Source organism: Pelodiscus sinensis, chromosome 1 (assembly GCF_049634645.1).
Source record: "Pelodiscus sinensis isolate JC-2024 chromosome 1, ASM4963464v1, whole genome shotgun sequence".
Taxonomy (NCBI): domain Eukaryota; kingdom Metazoa; phylum Chordata; order Testudines; family Trionychidae; genus Pelodiscus; species Pelodiscus sinensis.
The window spans coordinates 88,375,709-88,394,587 of NC_134711.1; the positions used below are offsets into that span (position 1 = coordinate 88,375,709).

An 18,879-nucleotide genomic window follows, 5' to 3' on the forward strand; every position below is an offset into this window, starting at 1 on the left:
AAGGGGCATTAGACAAGTCTTCTACTTACCCCATATCCAGTAGTAGGCACTGAAGTCAAGCTCCTATTATTCTACGTATTGTTTGACATCTATAACCAGTGCTGAAAAAAAATGAACTTACTGGGTAATCAGAACAAAATAATTTTCCACGTAGTACAACTGAGTAAATTATTTCTTTAAAATCAAGTGAAATTGACATTCTCTGACATTGTCCTGTTCTGCACATCCCAAAACACTGAGTACAGGGCTTCTAGTATAACTTTGATGAATTTTTTGAGCAAGAGTAGGTCAGCAGACTGGAGTCTGATTAATCTTCTTGAGGGTGACACTCGTGCTGCTTTTCTGGCTGCTGAATGTGGGGCTCAAGGGCAGCCAGGAGAGGAAGGCTTCATGGCAGTTGGGAGGATGGTTGGAAACCCTGAGAAAAGCATCGGAAGCAGCTGATCCTGGTGGCTGCCCAAGGCAACTGAGCTGAGGATTCCAGCATTGCCTGTATGCAGATGGGTCGTTGATTTCAGAGTAACAGGAACTGTGTACATTATGTAAATAAAAAATTATAATTGACCTGACTTTTGAGACATGGATTTCTTTCCAATGTCAGAAACTGCTACAAAACCCCAAATTCTGCCATCGGTTGGCCAAAGGTCGATATTGGTATCAACGGCAGGGTTAAATTTCTAAGAAGAGAAAATGAGCTGGTGTTCCTTTTCAATACAGATGGAAAAAGTGAGGTGCTTACAGAAATCAAAGCTATCCCAGAAGCTCTAAGAACAGGCCAGGAAGAATTAAAATTCTCTGGAGATGTCTCAGGAAGGATTGAGATGTCCTGACGGAAGAGATCAAATCCAGACATTTGGAAATAAAAACTACGTTGAATCAGAAACTACAAAGTCTTTGAGGGATTTTGGAACCTACGTATGAAATGTACAGTTTGTTTTTGCCAGCCCAGACTGAAGAGGTGAACAGCAGCTTGATTGCCATAATCCAAAATTCTGTTAAAAGAAACAGAAAAACTCCAAAAGGCTTTGGTCAGCTTAGAACTTGCTTAACAAAGATGAGCTTCAGCAAAGACTTAGGGAACATGAATACCTGTCCAGAGAAGAAAATCCAACGCTTTAAAGTCAGCTGCTTGGATAAGGAAATGAGCAAATCAGGCAACAAGTAAGACAGTGATACTCCGCAGTATGGGGACTTGCATATTAAGGATTTCAAAATAAAACTGAAGATGCTGTGTGAGGTTGTGGAGTGTGTATGTTCCGTTATGCTATGCAGAAGGCAACCATGGGTGTATACAAAGTTGTAGCCATCTGGTACAAGCCCTATAGGTACAGATCTGTAATGGGAAAAGGGAGATCAAGACTGCATGCATGGTAGTTTTGAATGATTTGAAACAGTGTTAAATTTGACGAGGAGTCCTGTGGCACCGTATAGACTAACAGATTTATTGGAGCATAAGCTTTCGTGGGCAAAGACCCGCTTCGTCAGATGCATCTCCACATCAGCTGCTAGAAGTGGGCCTCATCCTCCCTGACTGAATTGACCTCCTTGTCTCTTGCCTTACTCTTGATTGGAACTCTTTTCTTATGCCTGTATATTTATACTGCCTCTGGAATTTCCACTACATGTATCTGACAAAGTGGGTCTTTGCCCACGAAAGCTTATGCTCCAATAAATCTGTTAGTCTATAAGGTGCCACAGGACTCCTTGTCGCTTTTGCAGACACAGATGCAGACGCAGACAAACGCGGCCATCCCTCTGAGACTACACATTAAGTTAATGGTTGAGGGCAAGGTGATTGGGTTTCACAGCTGTTACCCTCCTGGGGGATGGTTCAACTGCTTAAGTTATCACTATGTGACAGCTAATCAACAGGCTTTACACAATGAGTGGATCCATCTCAACCCTGGTCTATAGGCATCCTCATCACAACCTGGGATTAATTGCCCCATTTTGGGCATTCTGAGTGCTGGAGAGATGGGATTAATCAAGCCCTGAGGACTAAACTCCCTTCTCAAGTCTAAAGCTAGTTGTGGCAATGATGGGGGAGGGAGGGAAGGAGAAGAGGGGGAGATCTAAGGAAGGGTTGCATTGTTACCACCTGGGCTGTACTTATTATGGGGATAAATATAGGGCTGAAGACACAAAGGCTCCCAGTGTGGCACCTTTTCATTCACTCTAAATAGCGAAGATATAATATTAATGAAATATGAATGAATAAATCATTTCCTTCCTATTGCCCTAGATGCATTTTGCTGAATGCGCCTAACAATATGCGCATAGTTTATCGATCTGTTCTGTAGTTCACTTAATTACATGGCTCCTTTGGGCGATTTTCCCCAGCTAAATCCCTGACCCATTTTTCATACACTGTAGCATAGCTAGAATTTCCATCCCGCTGCTGCTCCCTTTCCACAAAACAGAAGCACTGGATTTCTCAAAAATGAAAGGCCAGTTGGTTTTCTTTTAGGGTGTCTGTAGTTACAGATTCCTCTCCCCCTGCAGACTGGGGCTTTGCGAGTGCTGCAGTGCATTGCTTTGGGGAAGGGAGAAAGGAGGATCAGTGGTACCCATATGTACAATATTGACCCGGTAGCAAACTGTAGGCTCAGGCGTCACATTTCCAGAAGCCCTCAGTATAATTAAGCTTCAATTGGAAGTAACATAACCTAAGGATCATACAGGCCACACAGGCTGGGCCTTGCAAGCCTTTCACCAATGTGAGATATTTCTGCAATACCACTGGTGCACACAAGATGGTGCTGTACCCTCTACAGTGTGATTTAAGGCACTAGATGAAAAATTTCTCACTTAAGAAGGTGCTGAATGAACTCAGATTATGAAGTGCAGGTAGGACATAAGGGCCTAATTCCAGACACGCTGAAGGCAGATGGAAAGATTTCCTTTGATATCCACAAGCTCTGGACCAAATCATAAATAAGTATAAACTAAGCTGCTGTAGGCCTCTGATGTGCTGGGACATTACAAATACCAGCAAACTGAGAGGCAGAATGCAGTTAGCCCATACAGGACTAGGGAAATTGGATATATATTTTGGGAAGAGGTTTATATATGTTATGCATGATGTGGCTTTCAGGCTCCATATCTGAGTTACTTTGTAACAAAAAAGAAGCTTTAAAAGCATTGGGTCAGAAAATTGTAAAGCCTTTAGTTTACACTCAGGTGCTGAATGCCCGCACAGCCCCCATGCTCCTCTTAATGCAACCTAATATGCCATTAGCCTTCTTGGCTACAAGGGCACACTGTTGACTCATATCTAGCTTCTCATCCACTGTAACCCCCAGGTCCTTTTCTGCAGAACTACTACTTAACCGGTTGGTCCCCAGCTTGTAACTATGCTTGGGATTCTTCCGTCCCAAGTGCAGGACTCTACACTTGTCCTTGTTGAACCTCATCAGATTTCTTGTGGCACAATCCTCCAATTTGTCTAAGTCATTCTGTACCCTATCTCTGCCCTTAAGCGTATCTACCTCTCCCCCCAGCTTAGTGTCATCCGCAAACTTGCTGAGGGTGCAATCCATCCCCTCATCCAGATCATTAATAAAGATATTGAACAAAACCGGTCCTACAACCGAACCTTGGGGCACTGCTAGAAACCGACCGCCATCCTGACATCGAGCCATTGATCACTACCCACTGGGCCCGGCCTTCTAGCCATCTTCCTATCCATCTTACCATCCATTTATCCAATCCACAATCCCTTAACTTGCTGGCAAGAATATTGTGGGAGACCGTATCAAAAGCCTTGCTAAAGTCAAGGTATATAACATCCACTGACTTCCCCATGTCCACCGAGCCAGTTACCTCATCATAGAAGCTAATCAGATTGGTCAGGCACGACTTGCCCTTTGTGAATCCATGCTGACTATTCCTAATCACTTTCCTCTCATCCAAGTGCCTCAATATGGATTCCTTAAGGATCCCTTCTATGATTTTTCCAGGAACCGAGGTAAGACTGACCGGCCTATAGTTCCCTGGATCATCCTTCTTCCCTTTTTTGAAGATGGGCACTACATTTGCCTTTTTCCAGTCATCCGGGATTTCTCCCAATCTCCATGACTTTTCAAAGATAATAGCCAAAGGCTCCACAATGACATTTGCCAACTCCCTCAGTACCCTCGGATGCACTAAGTCCGGACCCATGGATTTATGTACGTTTAGCTTTTCTAAATAGTTCCTAACCTGTTCTTTACCCACCACGGGCTGTCCATCTTCATCCCATCTTGCGTCACTTGGTGCAGAAGTCCAGGAGCCGACCTTGTCCGTGAATACAGAGGCAAAGAAAGCATTGAGTACTTCAGCTTTCCCCACATCATCTGTCACTAGGTTACCTCCTTCATCCATTAGGGGCCGCACACCCTCTCTGATCACCACCTTCTTGTTAACATGCCTGTAGAAACCTTTCTTGTTATCCTTCACATCCTTAGCCAGTTGCAATTCCATTTGCGCTTTCACCTTCCTGATAACCCCCTGGCATTCTCGAGCTATACCTTTAAAATCCTCCCTGGTCATTTGTCCAAGTTTCCACTCTTTGTAAGCTTCCTTTTTGTGCTTAAGTTCACCAAGGATTTCCCCTATAAGCCAGTCCGGTCTCCTACCATGTTTGCCTCTCTTGCTACGCGTCGGGATGGTTTCTTTCTGTGCCTTCAATAAGGCTTCTTTAAAATACTGCCAGCTGTCCTGGACTCCTTTCCCCTTCATGTTAACATCCCAGGGGATTCTGCCCATCAGATCTCGGAGGGAGTCAAAATCTGCTTTTTTGAAGTCCAAGGTGTGTATTTTACTACTCTCTTTTCTTCCTTTGGTCAGGATCCTGAAATCTATCATCTCATGATCACTGCTTTCCAGGTTGTCACCCACCTCCACTTCCCCTATTAGTTCCTCCCTGTTTGTGAGCAGAAGGTCAAGCTGCGCACGGCCCCTGGTCGGATCCTTCAGCACCTGTGTCAAGAAGTTATCCCCAACATTCTCCAAAAACTTCCTGGATTGCCTGGAACAGAAATCTTGTTCGAACAGAAATTAATCCTGGGGAGTCCTATGGTATATGGGAGGTCAGAGTAGATGATCAAAATGGTTGCTAATAGCCTTATATGCTGTGAATCGACACAGGAATGAAATGCATCCTGATGCATCTTTTGTTTTTTAGAAATGAGGACAGAGCAGACTCTTCTTTTTTCTCATTTTGTCATATTTCCTCTGAAACGGCAGCAAAAATACAGAAGCCCCCTTGAATACACTAGTCTTTCAATACACTAGATACTATTTAATCCCCCTTGAATATACTAGGCCCTATACAAAAACAGTCAACCTTTGGGAATAATGATTCTACCTTTCTTTCAGTCAGCTATATAGGGCCAATGAGACTCGTCACATGGGCAAGTGTTCATAAGTAGGAATAAGGGCCTCCAATGTATTCAACATGTTTCCAAGAGCATTTCCAATTATTAAAAATGAGTGTTTCAAAGCTCTCTGTTTACTTTTCTCCACTGATGCTGTTTACCCAGGGTTTGCACTTTACTCCACTGAGACTCTGCTTACATAATATCTTCTGTCACATCAGGGTTCTAGAGTTTGATGTAGGAAATGGGGCAGAGTGCTGAGGCCTGGCAAGTGGGTCAGCACTCCCACCAGGGTAGCCTCAGTGAGCTTCCCCGTGATGATTGCTTGACCAGTGAGCTCATGAGAAGGGGAAGGAACACGTCAGGCAGAGCCTTTCTCTGCTACGATACTCACAGTCCATGACTTTGAACAAGCTTATGTCATTAATCCCATAGCGAAGTTGAGCAGTTCTTGGTCAGAGCAGAGGAACACTTGTGAAGTGCATTGCCCAAACTCAGAAAGGCAGGTGGTATAGTTAGTATAAAATCGGAGAAGCCAACGTTCCTAATTTAGGACACTGGGTTGAGAGCAGGCAAAGCTTTCCTAGCCCATTGCAAGTCGAAGCCAATGTTAACTGGCTTATATGCCAGATTGAAACTGAGCTCCAGTCTTTAGCTGTTACTGCCAACGTGAGCCGGGGGTCCAGTGACCCTGTGTCTGCTATCACCGGCTGGGGCAAGAAGACAAAACTAAACACGATTCTGTGGGAAAGGCTTATCCTCAGAGTTTTGACAGAGCAAATGAAAATTGTCAGAAAAGCCTGTTCTGGCCAGGCTTGGTTTTGATAACCCATTTGAGCTGTGGGCTGATGTGCCACCTGTTGGTTCAGGTGCAGTAGCAGTGCAATCAGGGGAGAATAGAAAATCAACTTCTTGCTTTATTGAGCAAAGAACTGACCCCTGTGGAACAGAATTAGTCGGTCCTAGGAACAGGATGTTATGCTGTTGGGAAGGCAATCAAACAATCAGACAAACTCTAACCGAGAGTTCAGGGTTTTCACTGGCCACTCCCCATTAATTGGGATACATAGGCCCTAAGCTGCCAATTCCAAACTGCTGAGATGGTGCATGCATTGCCAAGAATTGGACCTGGAAATTGTGCCAATGACTGACCCTCCTGCAGACCTCCTTTGTGCTAACTGGCAAAGGGTGCACTCAACTTACTGATGTTTAAATATTTAGCCAAACAGTGTAAGATCTAAAACTGGTGAGACGTGGGTCATGGATAGCTTTGTGTTGAGGGTGTGTCTAGAGAGTTACGTATGTGTGCTGTAATAAAGTCTTAAAATCTGCGGTGGGGAAAGCTGATCAATCAGTGTGGTGATCTAGATAAAAGAATGTTGCTTTGCCTGTTGGGGTCTCCACTATAAGTTGAGCAAGATGAAGCAAGAGATAATGGAGGCTCATTTCCAAATGGTGAGAGTGGTGAGGAAGACCGAACTGCGTCAGCATCCCTGAGCACAAGCTGAATGGGAGAAAAACTGTATCTGGGGATACACATCAAAGAACATTCAAAAAGGTTCACAGGATCTATGTTCCCTCTAAGTTGTGCGGCCTCCCAGCAGTCTATTGTGTGCACGCACGTCACATGCTCCTACCCTCTGCCTTGGAGCCCCTGGCCAGTTGCTCCCCAGAGCCTCCTTCTGGCTACGCAGAATGTTCAGAGGAGTCTGATGTCAGGGTATTCCCTTCTCTGTTCCCTCTGCCCCAGCACCTGATCTCCAGCATGTGTGTGGGGAGACACATCAGGGCTTAGGTGCAGGACATAGGCTGGAGTTTGCCAGCCGTTGCTGCTGTGTCTAAACAAACAGGCTTCAAACTGGTGAGTGCTGTTCTAGTAAAAAGGGCAATATCCCTAAATGGGTGCTCCATGTTGCTCTCACACATGTACTATACACAGTCTCTCACACACACTTGTGTAGTGTTGTTGTTTCTTGATGCTTCCAGCAATGCACATACGTTTGCTGTAATTTTATTCTCTCAAAATGTTTTATTTCTAAAAGAATCTAAGGAGGTGGCTCTCTAGCCAGGCGATAACATCGAAAGGATATAAAACTGTGCAGTAGGAGGCTTTTCACACTGATCCCTCATGGTTCGCCATTTCTTTTCAAATTGGACTGAGATCTGTGTTGCTGGGACTGGCTTTATTATGAGCTTCACAGTCATCAGGGTAAGTAATGCAGCTTGTTTTTTGTTTGTATAAAAAGCCCCAGTCCTGGACTGCTGTAGCCCCAGTGGCATATCATCATGCAGCTTGCATTGCATTTCTGGCCTGGGTTACAAAGTAGAGAGAGCTCATATGCATTTAGCGATGTTCCCTCTAATTTTTTCCATCCATGCATGGAATAAATGTTATGTGCATGGAAGTACGTGCAGATATGCACCACTAGTAAGAACTCATGTGAGCACTCTGCTGCCAGTTTGGGCAGCCGCCCAAGTGCTCAGCTTACAGGGAAATTGACATTTAGTAAAATGTCAGTGTGGCAACAGTGCCAAGTACACATACAAGTGGTGTTATAAGAACAGTCTCCATTATCTCCCTAACTGTGACTATGACTTTTCCCAAAAGGCTTGTGTTCGCTGCTACAGCCATATTACCTAAAAAACCCATAGGTTCCTTCTAAATTACATTTATTGCAAATGCTGTGGATGTTTTTATATCCCAGAGAAACAAAATTCCTTCACTTATATAAGCAGAGGCGGAATGTGCTCTCCCCTGTCATCTAGTGGTGAGCTGTGGAAGAGGACTTCAGGAGATAATCTCATGTGCATGGGCACCTTGCCAAGGTGCTCAGCATGATGGGAATGCTTGCCCAAATGATCACTATTGGCTGGAGTTGGGTGCCCAGTCGTCCTATTATTAGGGCAGGAGTAATACAGGGTTGTTATCCTTGTCATGTAAATCCAGGGCAGCAGAACTGTATATGGCATACCCCAGTGATGGGGGACACCCTCAAATAATGGCATCCGCTAGGCGGAGGATATGGGTTCCAAAGCCCAGTGGACTGTATGTATTGTGGTGTCAGTCCTGTTTAAGGTCCTAAATAGCATTTGTCCCTTATTCTCTTTGGCTACGTCTAGACTGGCATGATTTTCCGCAAATGTTTTTAATGGAAAAGTTTTTCCGTTAAAAGCATTTGCGGAAAAGAGCATCTAGATTGGCATGGATGCTTTTCCGCAAAAGCACTTTTTGCGGAAAAGCGTCCATGCCAATCTAGACGCAGTTTTGCGCAAGAAAGCCCCGATCGCCATTTTCGCAATTGGGGCTTTTTTGCGCAAAACAATACCGCGTTGTCTACACTGGCCCTCTTGCGCAAAAGAATTCGTGCAAGAGGTTTTTTGCCCAAACGGGAGCAGCATAGTATTTCCACAAGAACACTGACAATCTTACATGAGATCAGTGTTCTTACGGAAATTCAAGCGGCCAGTGTAGACAGCTGGCAAGTTTTTCCGCAAAAGCAGATGCTTTTGTGGAAAAACTTGCCAGTCTAGACGCAGCCTTCATGGTATAATGTGGCTAATTTAGACTCAATTGAGAGTCTTGTTATAGACTGCTGCAATCTGCCATTCATGAGACTAGCCGGGCTGTCAGCTTGTCTCCTCTGTGGAAAGATGTGTAGGGTGTTTCTCTCACCCTCAGTTATACCCTGCAGTCTATTGTCCCTATGTGTAAACGGGATGCTACTCACTACCCATGGCTGGGTTTTCCGTGTACTCCTTTCTTGTAGACTTCACAATTTCTGGATTAGCATTTGGCTCTCTCTGCAGCTATGGTTCCAGTGTAACACAGACACCTTACATGTGACCAGCTGAAGAGAAAGAGACGTCTATTCCCTCCAGCCTGACAGGAGCATGTTTCTCACCTTTTGGTGACAAGCCTTAACTTACAGAGTTTAAGAACATAGTTTTTCAGTATAGATACATAACTCCTTAAATATCATCCATGTATCCTGAAGTGATTACACCCACCAGACTGTTACTGGTTGCTGATAGAGACCTCACATACCACCTGTTAGTGAATTACTATACATCTTATCTGATCCAGGGGGATTCCTGTCCCACTCTATGCAGCCCTAAGTCCTCTGCTAATTGGCAGCAGGAGGTGCCTGCGTCACACCCTACTGCTGTGTTAACAGAAGTGTTGCCTGCTATAGCATAGCAAATAACCACCCCTAGAGCTAATATGTTTTTAAAGAAGGTGTAAGGGGCTCTTCTCTCCACACAGAAGATGCTCAGACAGTGAAGTGAGCAGGAAGTGGATTTCACCTTCTGGCCAAAGGCTGGTGGATAATTTTTCTGCCTCTGCAAATGAATCATTTTCCTTCTGAATTTAGGGAAAGCAGGACCTGACTTCATAATATTTTGGGTAAGGGTTTCAGACATGGCTAGTGTTTCAGCCCCTATCTGAGGGGCACTCAGCTTGACTGAGACCCTTGAAGAGGCTTGACTGAGTACTCACAGGTGGAAACCAGCCCGCTGTAAGGTGGGCACAGACTAGGCAGCCAGAAAGGTGGTATGCAATGTCCCTAGTTCTTTTGGAATACCTTGGACCACTTGGCTAGGACTGCACGAGGAGGCAATGTCGAACTAAGGTATGTAACGCCAGTTATGAGTAGTGTAACTGGAGTCGGCATACCTTAGATCAGGAGTGGGCAAGAGGCTGCTAGCGGGCTGGATCTGGCCCACCAAGCCACCACATCCGGCCTGTGGCCACCTCCCCGGGACCTTAGGCAAAGAGCAGCTTATGCTTTGAACAACTGGCTCCTCTCCACTCTGAAAGGCTGGGGACAGAGAAGGGAGGCTTTGCCACTGCCTCCGTCTCCCAGGAAAATCTCTCTGCTCCCATTGGCCAATTTTTGGCCAATGGCAGCTGAGAAATTTTACTGGGGAGCAGGGGCAGTATGTGAGGCCTCCCTTCCTCCCCTTCATCCACATGAAGCAACCTGCCAACGGAGACGTCAACAGACAGCCTGCCTCTAGTTCCTGCAGGGCTGCTGGCTGGGAGGTGCCTAAGTAAATGCCTCCCAGCCAGAGCCTGGCTCTGCCACCCCATTCCCATCCCCTTTTCCCCGCAACTATCCACCCCCAGGCTACAACCCAACCCCTCTGTACCCCTTTGCCCCATTCTCCAAGGTCACAACTCCCTTCCAGACCCTGCACCCCCTCCTAGAACCCCTCTCCCAAGCCAGAATCCTCTCCTGCGCCCATACCACCATCCTGACCCTACACCCCAAGCCTCTGCCCCAGATCACAGCCACTTCCTCCACCCAAACTCAGACCCCATACCCTCTTCTGCACCCCAGTCACCTAATCCAGCGGTTCCCAACCACCGGCCGCTGCCCACTGGCTGCCAGGCCCCAGCGGCTCTGCGGACCAGAGCTGAGGTACATTGCTCTCATTATGGCTGTTGGGAGAGGCGTGCCTTCCCCACCTCTGAGCCAACCAGCACTGGGCAGGGGCGGGGTCTACTTCTGGCTGCAGAAGAGCGCTTCTCTGCCCAGCAGGAGGGCCATGTGGAGCGGTGCTGCACAGCCCTCCCACCGCACAGGGAAGCACTCTTCCATGGCAGGGAGGAGATCCCGTTCTGTGTGGCCCTCCCGCTGTGCAGGGAACCACTCTTCCGTGGCCTGAAGAGACCCTGCTCCTGACCAGTGCTGGATGGCGGAGAGGCTGGGCAGGACACGCCTCTCCAACAGCTGCAGTGGGAGGGGAGGCTCTGGGTGGTGGGGCTGGAGCTGGGGTACCAGAACCACTGCAACACGGGCAGCAGTGCAGGGCTAGGTGAGGGGGCGAGGAAGGCACTGGGGCCTCCAGGGGTGGGGCCAGTACTGGAGGGTTCTGGAGGCTGAGCTAGTAGAAGTGTGGCCCTTGACCACTTGCCAATATCTTGGAGTGGCCCTCCCATTAAAAATCATTGCTCTCCCTGCCTTAGATCAAGTTACCACAGCATCCCCCCCTGCATGCAGTCAACAGGAGAAACTCTCCCATTGACTCCCTTCCTCTTCTTGACCCGGTGGAGTACTGGAATCGACAGGCATGTGATCAGTGGTTGATTTAGCAGGTCTTTAATAGATGCACTAAACCCGTGATGTCCAACACGCTAGCCACATGTGGCTATTTGGCCAGTTGAATGTGACTAGTTTGCTATAGCAATAGCCACTATAGCACTTACTGTTTCAGAACTGTTTGGACACCATGGTGCTAAATCATGGGAGATCAATCCCCGCAGCTCCGATTTGCCAATAGGCGTAGACAAAGCCTCCGCGTTCTGTAGCTGGTTGTCCCTTAAAAAAAGAGAAGGACTCGGATTTAGTTAAACTTATTTTAAGCAACCTCTCAAGGGCTCAGCAAAAACTGGTTTCTAGTTGCCAACCAAGGGAGGAGAAATGGTGAAGACAGGGTGACCGGATGGCAAATGTGAAAAATCAGGAAGGTGTGGAGGAAGGGAGGTAATAGGACCCTATGTAAGAAAAGGTACCAAATATCCAGAGGGAATATCTGTCCCTCTAGAATGGGGACGTCTGGTCACTGAAGGTGAAGGTTTGCTATTTCTGAATACAAGGGTGATTCAAGCCCTAGGAGAGACTGATCCTGGCACATGGCCCAGCCTAATAGCTCTCACAGATTCTTTTCTCCTTCCTGTGCGATACTATAAGTGCTGGCAATGGACCTATGCCCTCCCCTTTCACAGAGGCTGGGCCATGCTCCAATACCACTACCACGTGGGTTTGTGCTCTATGCAGAGGAGGGGCTAATGGGCTGAGGAGAAATTCTGGCCCAGCAACCTCAAGCTGTGACATTAGCCAGGGGAGGGGGAGGGGGATGGGAGAGAGGGATGTTGAGAAATAAAGAAAGGGAAGGAGGGCGGGAGAGAGGTTGGGGAGGGGAGGAAACTACGGACAGAGACAGCAACAGCAAAGAGTGAGAGAACTGGAGCAGTAAAAAGAGGCAGGGACTGAGAGTTAAAAGCACAAGGAGCAAAGGGGAGACAGATCATGGAACTGCTCCTGCAGTTCTGGTCCCAGGTTCTATCCTGCAGGAAAATTCTCCCAGCACTGGGCATCGCCCTCATCGTTTTTGCCCTGCTAACTGATTTTGTGAAACGCAGGAAGAGCTGGAGCCGCTACCCACCAGGGCCAACCTCGCTGCCTTTCATTGGGACGATGCTGCAGATCGACTACCACAACCCGCACCTCTCCTTTACCCAGGTCAGTGCCAGAGGGCCGGAGAGTACAACATGCTGGTGAGCGGAGCTGGCAGTGGGTAGAGGTTCAGTAATGCAGGGGAAATGAAGGGGGTTCTCTCACAAGTACAGGACTTTTCCAGCCCAGTAACAAGGGCTGTCCTTAGGGTTTATAGTGCCCTAGGCAGAGGCGTGTGTGTGTGTAGCGGAGGAACAGCTGCTCCACAGGGTGAGAGCTGTACTCAGGGCTGTGGAGGGGGAGGGGACAGGAGCAGTGCAAGAAGGTATAGATATGAGAACAAGAGAGGTGCTGCAACACCCACACATTTTACGTGGGTTCCCAGCTGTCACCAGCGCTAGGATCCGGCTACCCCCTGGGACTCCAAAACCGGCCCCACACCCAAGGTCCTGGCTGCCACCCAGGGCTCTGCCGCTGGCCCACACCCAGGGTTCCTGCTATTGTCCAGGCCTCTCCTGCTGCCTCTGTGCCTGGGGGCCTGCATATGCAGCTGCCTAGGGCACACCTCTGTTTGGGGCAGCTGGTGCCCCAAATTTAGTGGTGCTCTAGGCAGCTGCGTATTCTGTGTATTCCTTAATGATGGCCCTGGGGGAGAAGGGGCTTTAATGCTCTGATTAGCTGCTCTAGTTTTGCTCTTGCTCTAGAATCCAGAGTACAATTAAACAAAAAACAGGACTATGTAGCACTTTAAAGACTAACCTAATAAACCATCTTGTTAGTCTTTAAAGTGCTACATAGTCCTGTTTTTTGTTTCAGCTAGACTAGACTAACGCAGCTACATCTCTATTACCAGAGTACAATGTACCACTCCAAAGTCCAGCAGAATTCTCTGCAACTGTAGGGACAGAGGGACAGCGCTGGAGGAGAGGGATACTCACTGTGCACAGCTCCACGAGTACAGGCAGACACAGTATGCACATTCTCCCTGTAAGTTCAGTTGGAGACATTGTAGTGTGCAGGGCTGTTGCACAGCATTAGGCCTATTAAACAGATGCTGAATCCATCGCAGGGATGGCTGCACTTCAGTGGCGGGTGAAGTGGTTCCTTTAGGTATCAGCAATAGCCATTGGGATGAAAAGTGCTAGTGACAGATTCACTGGATGTGAAAATGTCTCTGCTCAGATCCATTAATTCAAAAGTTTCTCTGGCTTGGGCAGGTGCAGGCACAGACGACAGCCTTCCTTGTAAATCACCACAGATGATTAAGACTCTCTGCAAAAGTGGAACAAAGCAGCACTATTGACCCGTTGGTGCTTTTGACTCCACGTTTTTAGGAACAATTTCATCTCGCTTTCTTGTGTTTCTCACCAAATGGAAAGAAAACCAGCTCTTTTTACGTACAGAGTCATGGAAATTAAAGATAGAAATGGCCTATTCTTATCCACTCCTCTAACTTCAAGTGGTATGCCTCTGAGAGCTTTATCCAGTTTTAAGAAACAGCACTGAGGTTTTCATTTCTTTCCTTAGGCAGGCGTGCCATTTCAGATTTTGTTACAGGGTGTGACCTTTGTATGCCAAGATGGGGGTGGGGGAGCAGACTGAGGACAGAAGCTTCAGCCTGTTACTGAGCATGCTCAGTACAAGCCAAGCAGCAAATCAAGGGTGTGTGTGTGAAAGGGGGAATCAACCCTGTCCATCCTTCTTTCCCCCACCACACACGCATTTCCTCTTTTCAGGGACTATTAAGGCAATTGAAAACTCTACTTTTTAAGGAGATAACTTAGCAATTAGCTAACAGGAGCACTGTATCTAAATTCTTGTATAAAAAAGAATAAAATAAACATAAAAGCGACAAGAAGTCCTGTGGCATCTTATAGACTAACAGATTTATTGGAGCATAAGCTTTTGTGGGCAAAAACCCACTTCGTCAGATGCATGTAGTGGAAATTCCAGAAGCAGGTATAAATATACAGGCATAAAAAAAGAGTACCAATCAAGAGTAAGGCAAGAGATGATAAAATTCAGAGTAACATGGATACCCCTCTGATGATAAACATTATAGCCACTCAGCTCTAATAGTAACATATTCTGACATCTTGTTGCAAGTCACTTACAGGCCCCTGGTTAGCCTTAAAATAGTAATGTATATTCTTAGTACATTATTAATTCTGCGGAGAGAAAGAGAGAGACACTGTCAGGACTTCTGGGCTCTATCTCAGCTTTGGGAGAGGAATGGGGGAAAAGATACATCTGTGTCCTATGTAAAAACATTAGAATGGCCACACTGGGTCAGATCAATGGTCCATCTACCCCAACATCCTGTCTTCCAAGAGTGGTCAATGTCAGGTGCTTCAGAAGGAATGAACAAAAAGAACAGAAGAGGCAATCCTCAAATGATCCATCCCCTGTAGCCCATTCTCAGCTTTAGGCAAACAGATATTAGCGACACCATCCCTAGTAGCTAGGAGCCACTGATGGAACTATGCTCTTTGAACTATTTTTTTTCTTATTGGAACCCTGTTATTGTTTGGGCTCTTCCACCATCCCCTGGGAAAGAGGTTCCACAGGTTGACCATGAAGAAATAATTTCTTTTATTTGTTTTAAATCCGCTGCTTATACATTTCATTGGGTGACCTTCTTGTGTTATGTTAGTGAAGGAATAAATAACATTTCCTTATTCTATTTCACCAACCATTCATGATTTTCTAGATCTCTAATGTATCACTTCACCCTTTAGTAATTTCTTTTCGAAGCTGAAAAGTCCCAGTCTTGTTAATCTCTCCTCACATGGAAGCAGCGCCTTACCTCCAATCATTTCTGTTGCCTTGAATAATAAGATGAACAGCACTGGTCCCAACACAGACCCTTGGAGCACACCACCATTTATTTCTACCCTTTGCTTCACATCTTTTAAGTGGAGTACATGGCAATGTCTTCATGATTATATAATGATCCTTCAATTACCTCAATTACAACCCTACAATTACTTGAATTAATTACCCTACTTCCATCTGTTTATAAACAAATTCCTGCCCAAAAGGCAAAACTGGGAGCAGTACACGCTCTATTGCAGTTAAGAGCTAGGTCTGAGGCAAGGGCGTGTGCTTTAAGCAAACCTCAAATATGAAATACAGGGGTTCAAGCATCAGGGGGGCTACAGACTCCCTTAGCCCTCATCTCAATGTCACCCCAAGGAAACTATCCCCCAGTCTGATACATCTCTCACTGAGGATTTATTTCTTGATGTCCAGAGAAAAATTTCCATTATTTAAGACTCATTCCATTACTCCTTCACCCAACCCAATTTCCATCTGTCATTTGCACCTATCAAATACTGGCAGGCAGGAAGCATAGTCCACCACCTTAGCTATTCAACCAGGCACAAGTCTATATATTTAGACTGTTTTACCTTTCTTCATGAATCAGCCCATCCAACTACCTAATCTCTCTTGTAGCTTTTCTCTGAATTTTCTCCTCCTTTATCAGTATCTTTCTGGTAATGAGGTGAGTGCCCAGAATGCCTGGCACTGTTTGTCAGTGCTTTCCCACAATGCCTCGTTGTGTGGGCATCAGAATCACTGACTGATGGCCATGTGGCTTTGAGGAAAGCAGGAACACAAAGCAGTGTGGGGTTTTGTATTTTTCATGCACACACAAAACAATGCCTTGTGGTTTTTCTGTCCCTAAATTCTTGGCTCAGAAGTGTACAATCCTCAAGAAATCCCACAAATAATAGCCAAAACTGGGTTACATGTTGAGCCTATTCTCGAATGCCGGTCACCAGAGTACAGTGGCCCACGGTCTTGCTTCCATTAGACACACTGTGCAAAATAACCTGAGAGCTGGTGTAGCCAGTCACAGCATATTTAGCCACAGCAGAGTTTGGATAAGCCAATGCTGGGTGGGCATGAGTTAGGGTGTCTGTTCTGCAGAATCCCAGGTACTGTAATTGTGTCTCATGGCCATTAAAAACTGCCACAATTGAGAGAGGCCTTCAGGCTAATTTAAATCACTCCAAGGGAACAGGCCTGGACTGACACACATCAGGAAAGTCAAAGGTATCTTAAAGAACTTTGCACTATCCCTCCTGAACTGCATCACACAATTGTTGGCTACAGGAAAGAACTCAAGTTAGTTAAGTATAAAACTCAGATTTGCCATGAACTTAGAAGCACAATGGATCTCAGTGAAGTTACTTGGTTTGCTTTGGTTTAAAACCTGAAAGTTGCTGGGTGCTCGTTGAACACTTGCAATTCCATAGACGTCCCCCTCTTCAGGTTTCCCTTGAGTGTAGGAAAAGGTCTGTACCTTTACCCTTCCCTTTTCCAGGTATGAGTTGTCTTCACGAGGCATGTTGAAATGCACTTTTTGTAAACATGGGAGAGCTGCCTCCCATCTCTGCAGTGCTGCTACTTATGATACAGAGGCAGCAGCATAGGGGGGGAAGGGATGGCTCCCCAGGAGCCAGTGCTTGTGGGGAGCCTGCTTAAAAGGTATCTCCCTGCAAGCACTGGGTCCTACCTACCTGATCAGCTGTTTGTCGGCTCAGCGCGGCAGCCATGTAAATTTAAATGAAGCTGCGATTATTTAAATCGCGGCTTCATTTCCCTTTGCCAAACAAACAAATCTACATGGCTCTGTCGATGGAGCCATGTAGTTTAGACGTACCCTTAGACAGGAGTGCCGGAATAGGAGGGCATGAGGCTCCACCCCTCTGTGGCCTTACCTCTCCTGTTCCCCTGAGGCCTGGCCCTCTCTGTGACCCCACTCTCTCTCCTTCTCTTCCTCCTTCTGAGGCCTTGCTCCCTGGCCAGCCTGGAAGCCCAAACCTGGCTGTGGTAAGAGCCTCCCAGGCCACTGTGGGGAGCACCCTTCCCTCTCCTTTCCCTACCCGTGTTCTAGCACCTCTGGATCACTAAAACAATCTTACCACAGGGTCACAGACAGTCCCCTTGGCCTCTCCAGTCTATCTTGCCAACCACACAAACTGGACTTACCGATAAATGTTCACCAAAAAAAAAATCACACCAAAAAAAATTCAGATTGCTACCCGTCCCAAGCTTATGCCAATCTGGTTGGTACCCTAGATCTTACACCACTGACAACTACTGTAGCCAGTCCTATTATAGATGCTCTAAAGGTTGGTATAGTAGGTAAGAAATAAGAAAGTTGTGGCAGTCCAAACAAGCAAACATATACTTATAGATGTGTTATCTAAATATAAGAGTGGCAGAGTTCTAGTGATCGGTCTATTCAAAGTGGGGTTTTTTTTTTGGCAGATCCCGCTGGCAGTCCTGGGATTCTCTTGCCCTGTCAGAGAGCAGACTAGGGTTGTTAAATTTAGATTAATTGGCTAATTAAATAGTCAATGCAATTTGCATCGACTATTTGATTACTCGTAAGGGCGCTTCCTCCTTTGAAGTGTAGCAACAGCCCCAGGGCTGTTGCTACACTTCAAAGGCGAAAGCGCTGCAGACAGCCCGGGACCAGTGGGGGACTCAAGCAGTCCCACGCTAGACCCGTGCTCCCCACAGCCTTTCAAAGTGGCAGTGCCGCATGGAGCCCAGCATCAGTGGGGGAGTCCCCAGCTGATTCCAGGCTCCATGTGGCACTGCCACTTTGAAACACCGCGTGCAGTCCATGGCCAGATGGGAACTCTGGGTCCCGGGCTCCACGTGGTACTGCAGCTATGAAGCACCCCCTCGTCTCCCTGCCCCGCCCTACTGCCTCTTTCTGATAGAGGCAGCAAGGGGGGGGGAGTGACTAATCGGCTAGTGTGTCAACTGTCTGATAAGCAAATCGACTAGTCAACTAGTCATTCACATCCCCCTATCAGACAGGCAAAGACAGAAACATTTCCTGTATATTTGTTTTATTCCCTTCTTTCAGCTTCCAAGTGCACAGGACAAGCTTCCTGGAACACAGCATTTCCAAGGTGCAACTGGGTCATTAATTAACTCTTTGTACTGTGATGTTCCCTGATGACCCAGCTGATTTGATAGCTTTTCGGAACGGGATGGGGGGGGGGACCGACGGAGGGGGACAGAGGGGAGTACCATGCCTAGGATCACAAGTTCTGAGCAGATATTACAAACATGCAAGTGAACTGGTCTGGTCTCCAGGTATGAGTTTGTTAATTCTTAGCTAGTGCCTGCAGCCTGGGCATGAGCTGACACCTTTTTGCCAGCATGGCAGTGAACACCATGCCGCCAACCATTATGTTGGTAATGTATATTTCACATGTATCTAGCCAGCACTGCAGTACCTTCTGTGATAACATTAGATTTCATAAACTAAGCAAGATGGGGCTGGTCAGTGCTAGAATGGGATAACTCCTGTG

General features: G+C 46.7%; 1 protein-coding gene and 1 long non-coding RNA gene across 2 annotated transcripts in view; one reads left to right on the top strand and one right to left on the bottom strand.

The window, feature by feature from the left end:
• LOC112545363 (uncharacterized) lies at positions 1-14,046 on the bottom strand. Its single transcript, XR_012905783.1, has 3 exons — positions 13,477-14,046; positions 11,569-11,680; positions 1-101 (listed from the first exon to the last, which is right to left on the bottom strand). It is a non-coding gene; the product is annotated as an uncharacterized LOC112545363 (long non-coding RNA).
• The window catches only part of LOC102462176 (cytochrome P450 2D14-like), a 17,853-nt gene continuing 11,215 nt past the window's right edge, over positions 12,242-18,879 (top strand). The window contains exon 1 of the mRNA XM_006120509.4: positions 12,242-12,604. Within this exon, the coding sequence (XP_006120571.2) occupies positions 12,392-12,604 (213 nt within the window). The 5' untranslated portion in view covers positions 12,242-12,391. The remainder of the gene's footprint in view (positions 12,605-18,879) is intronic.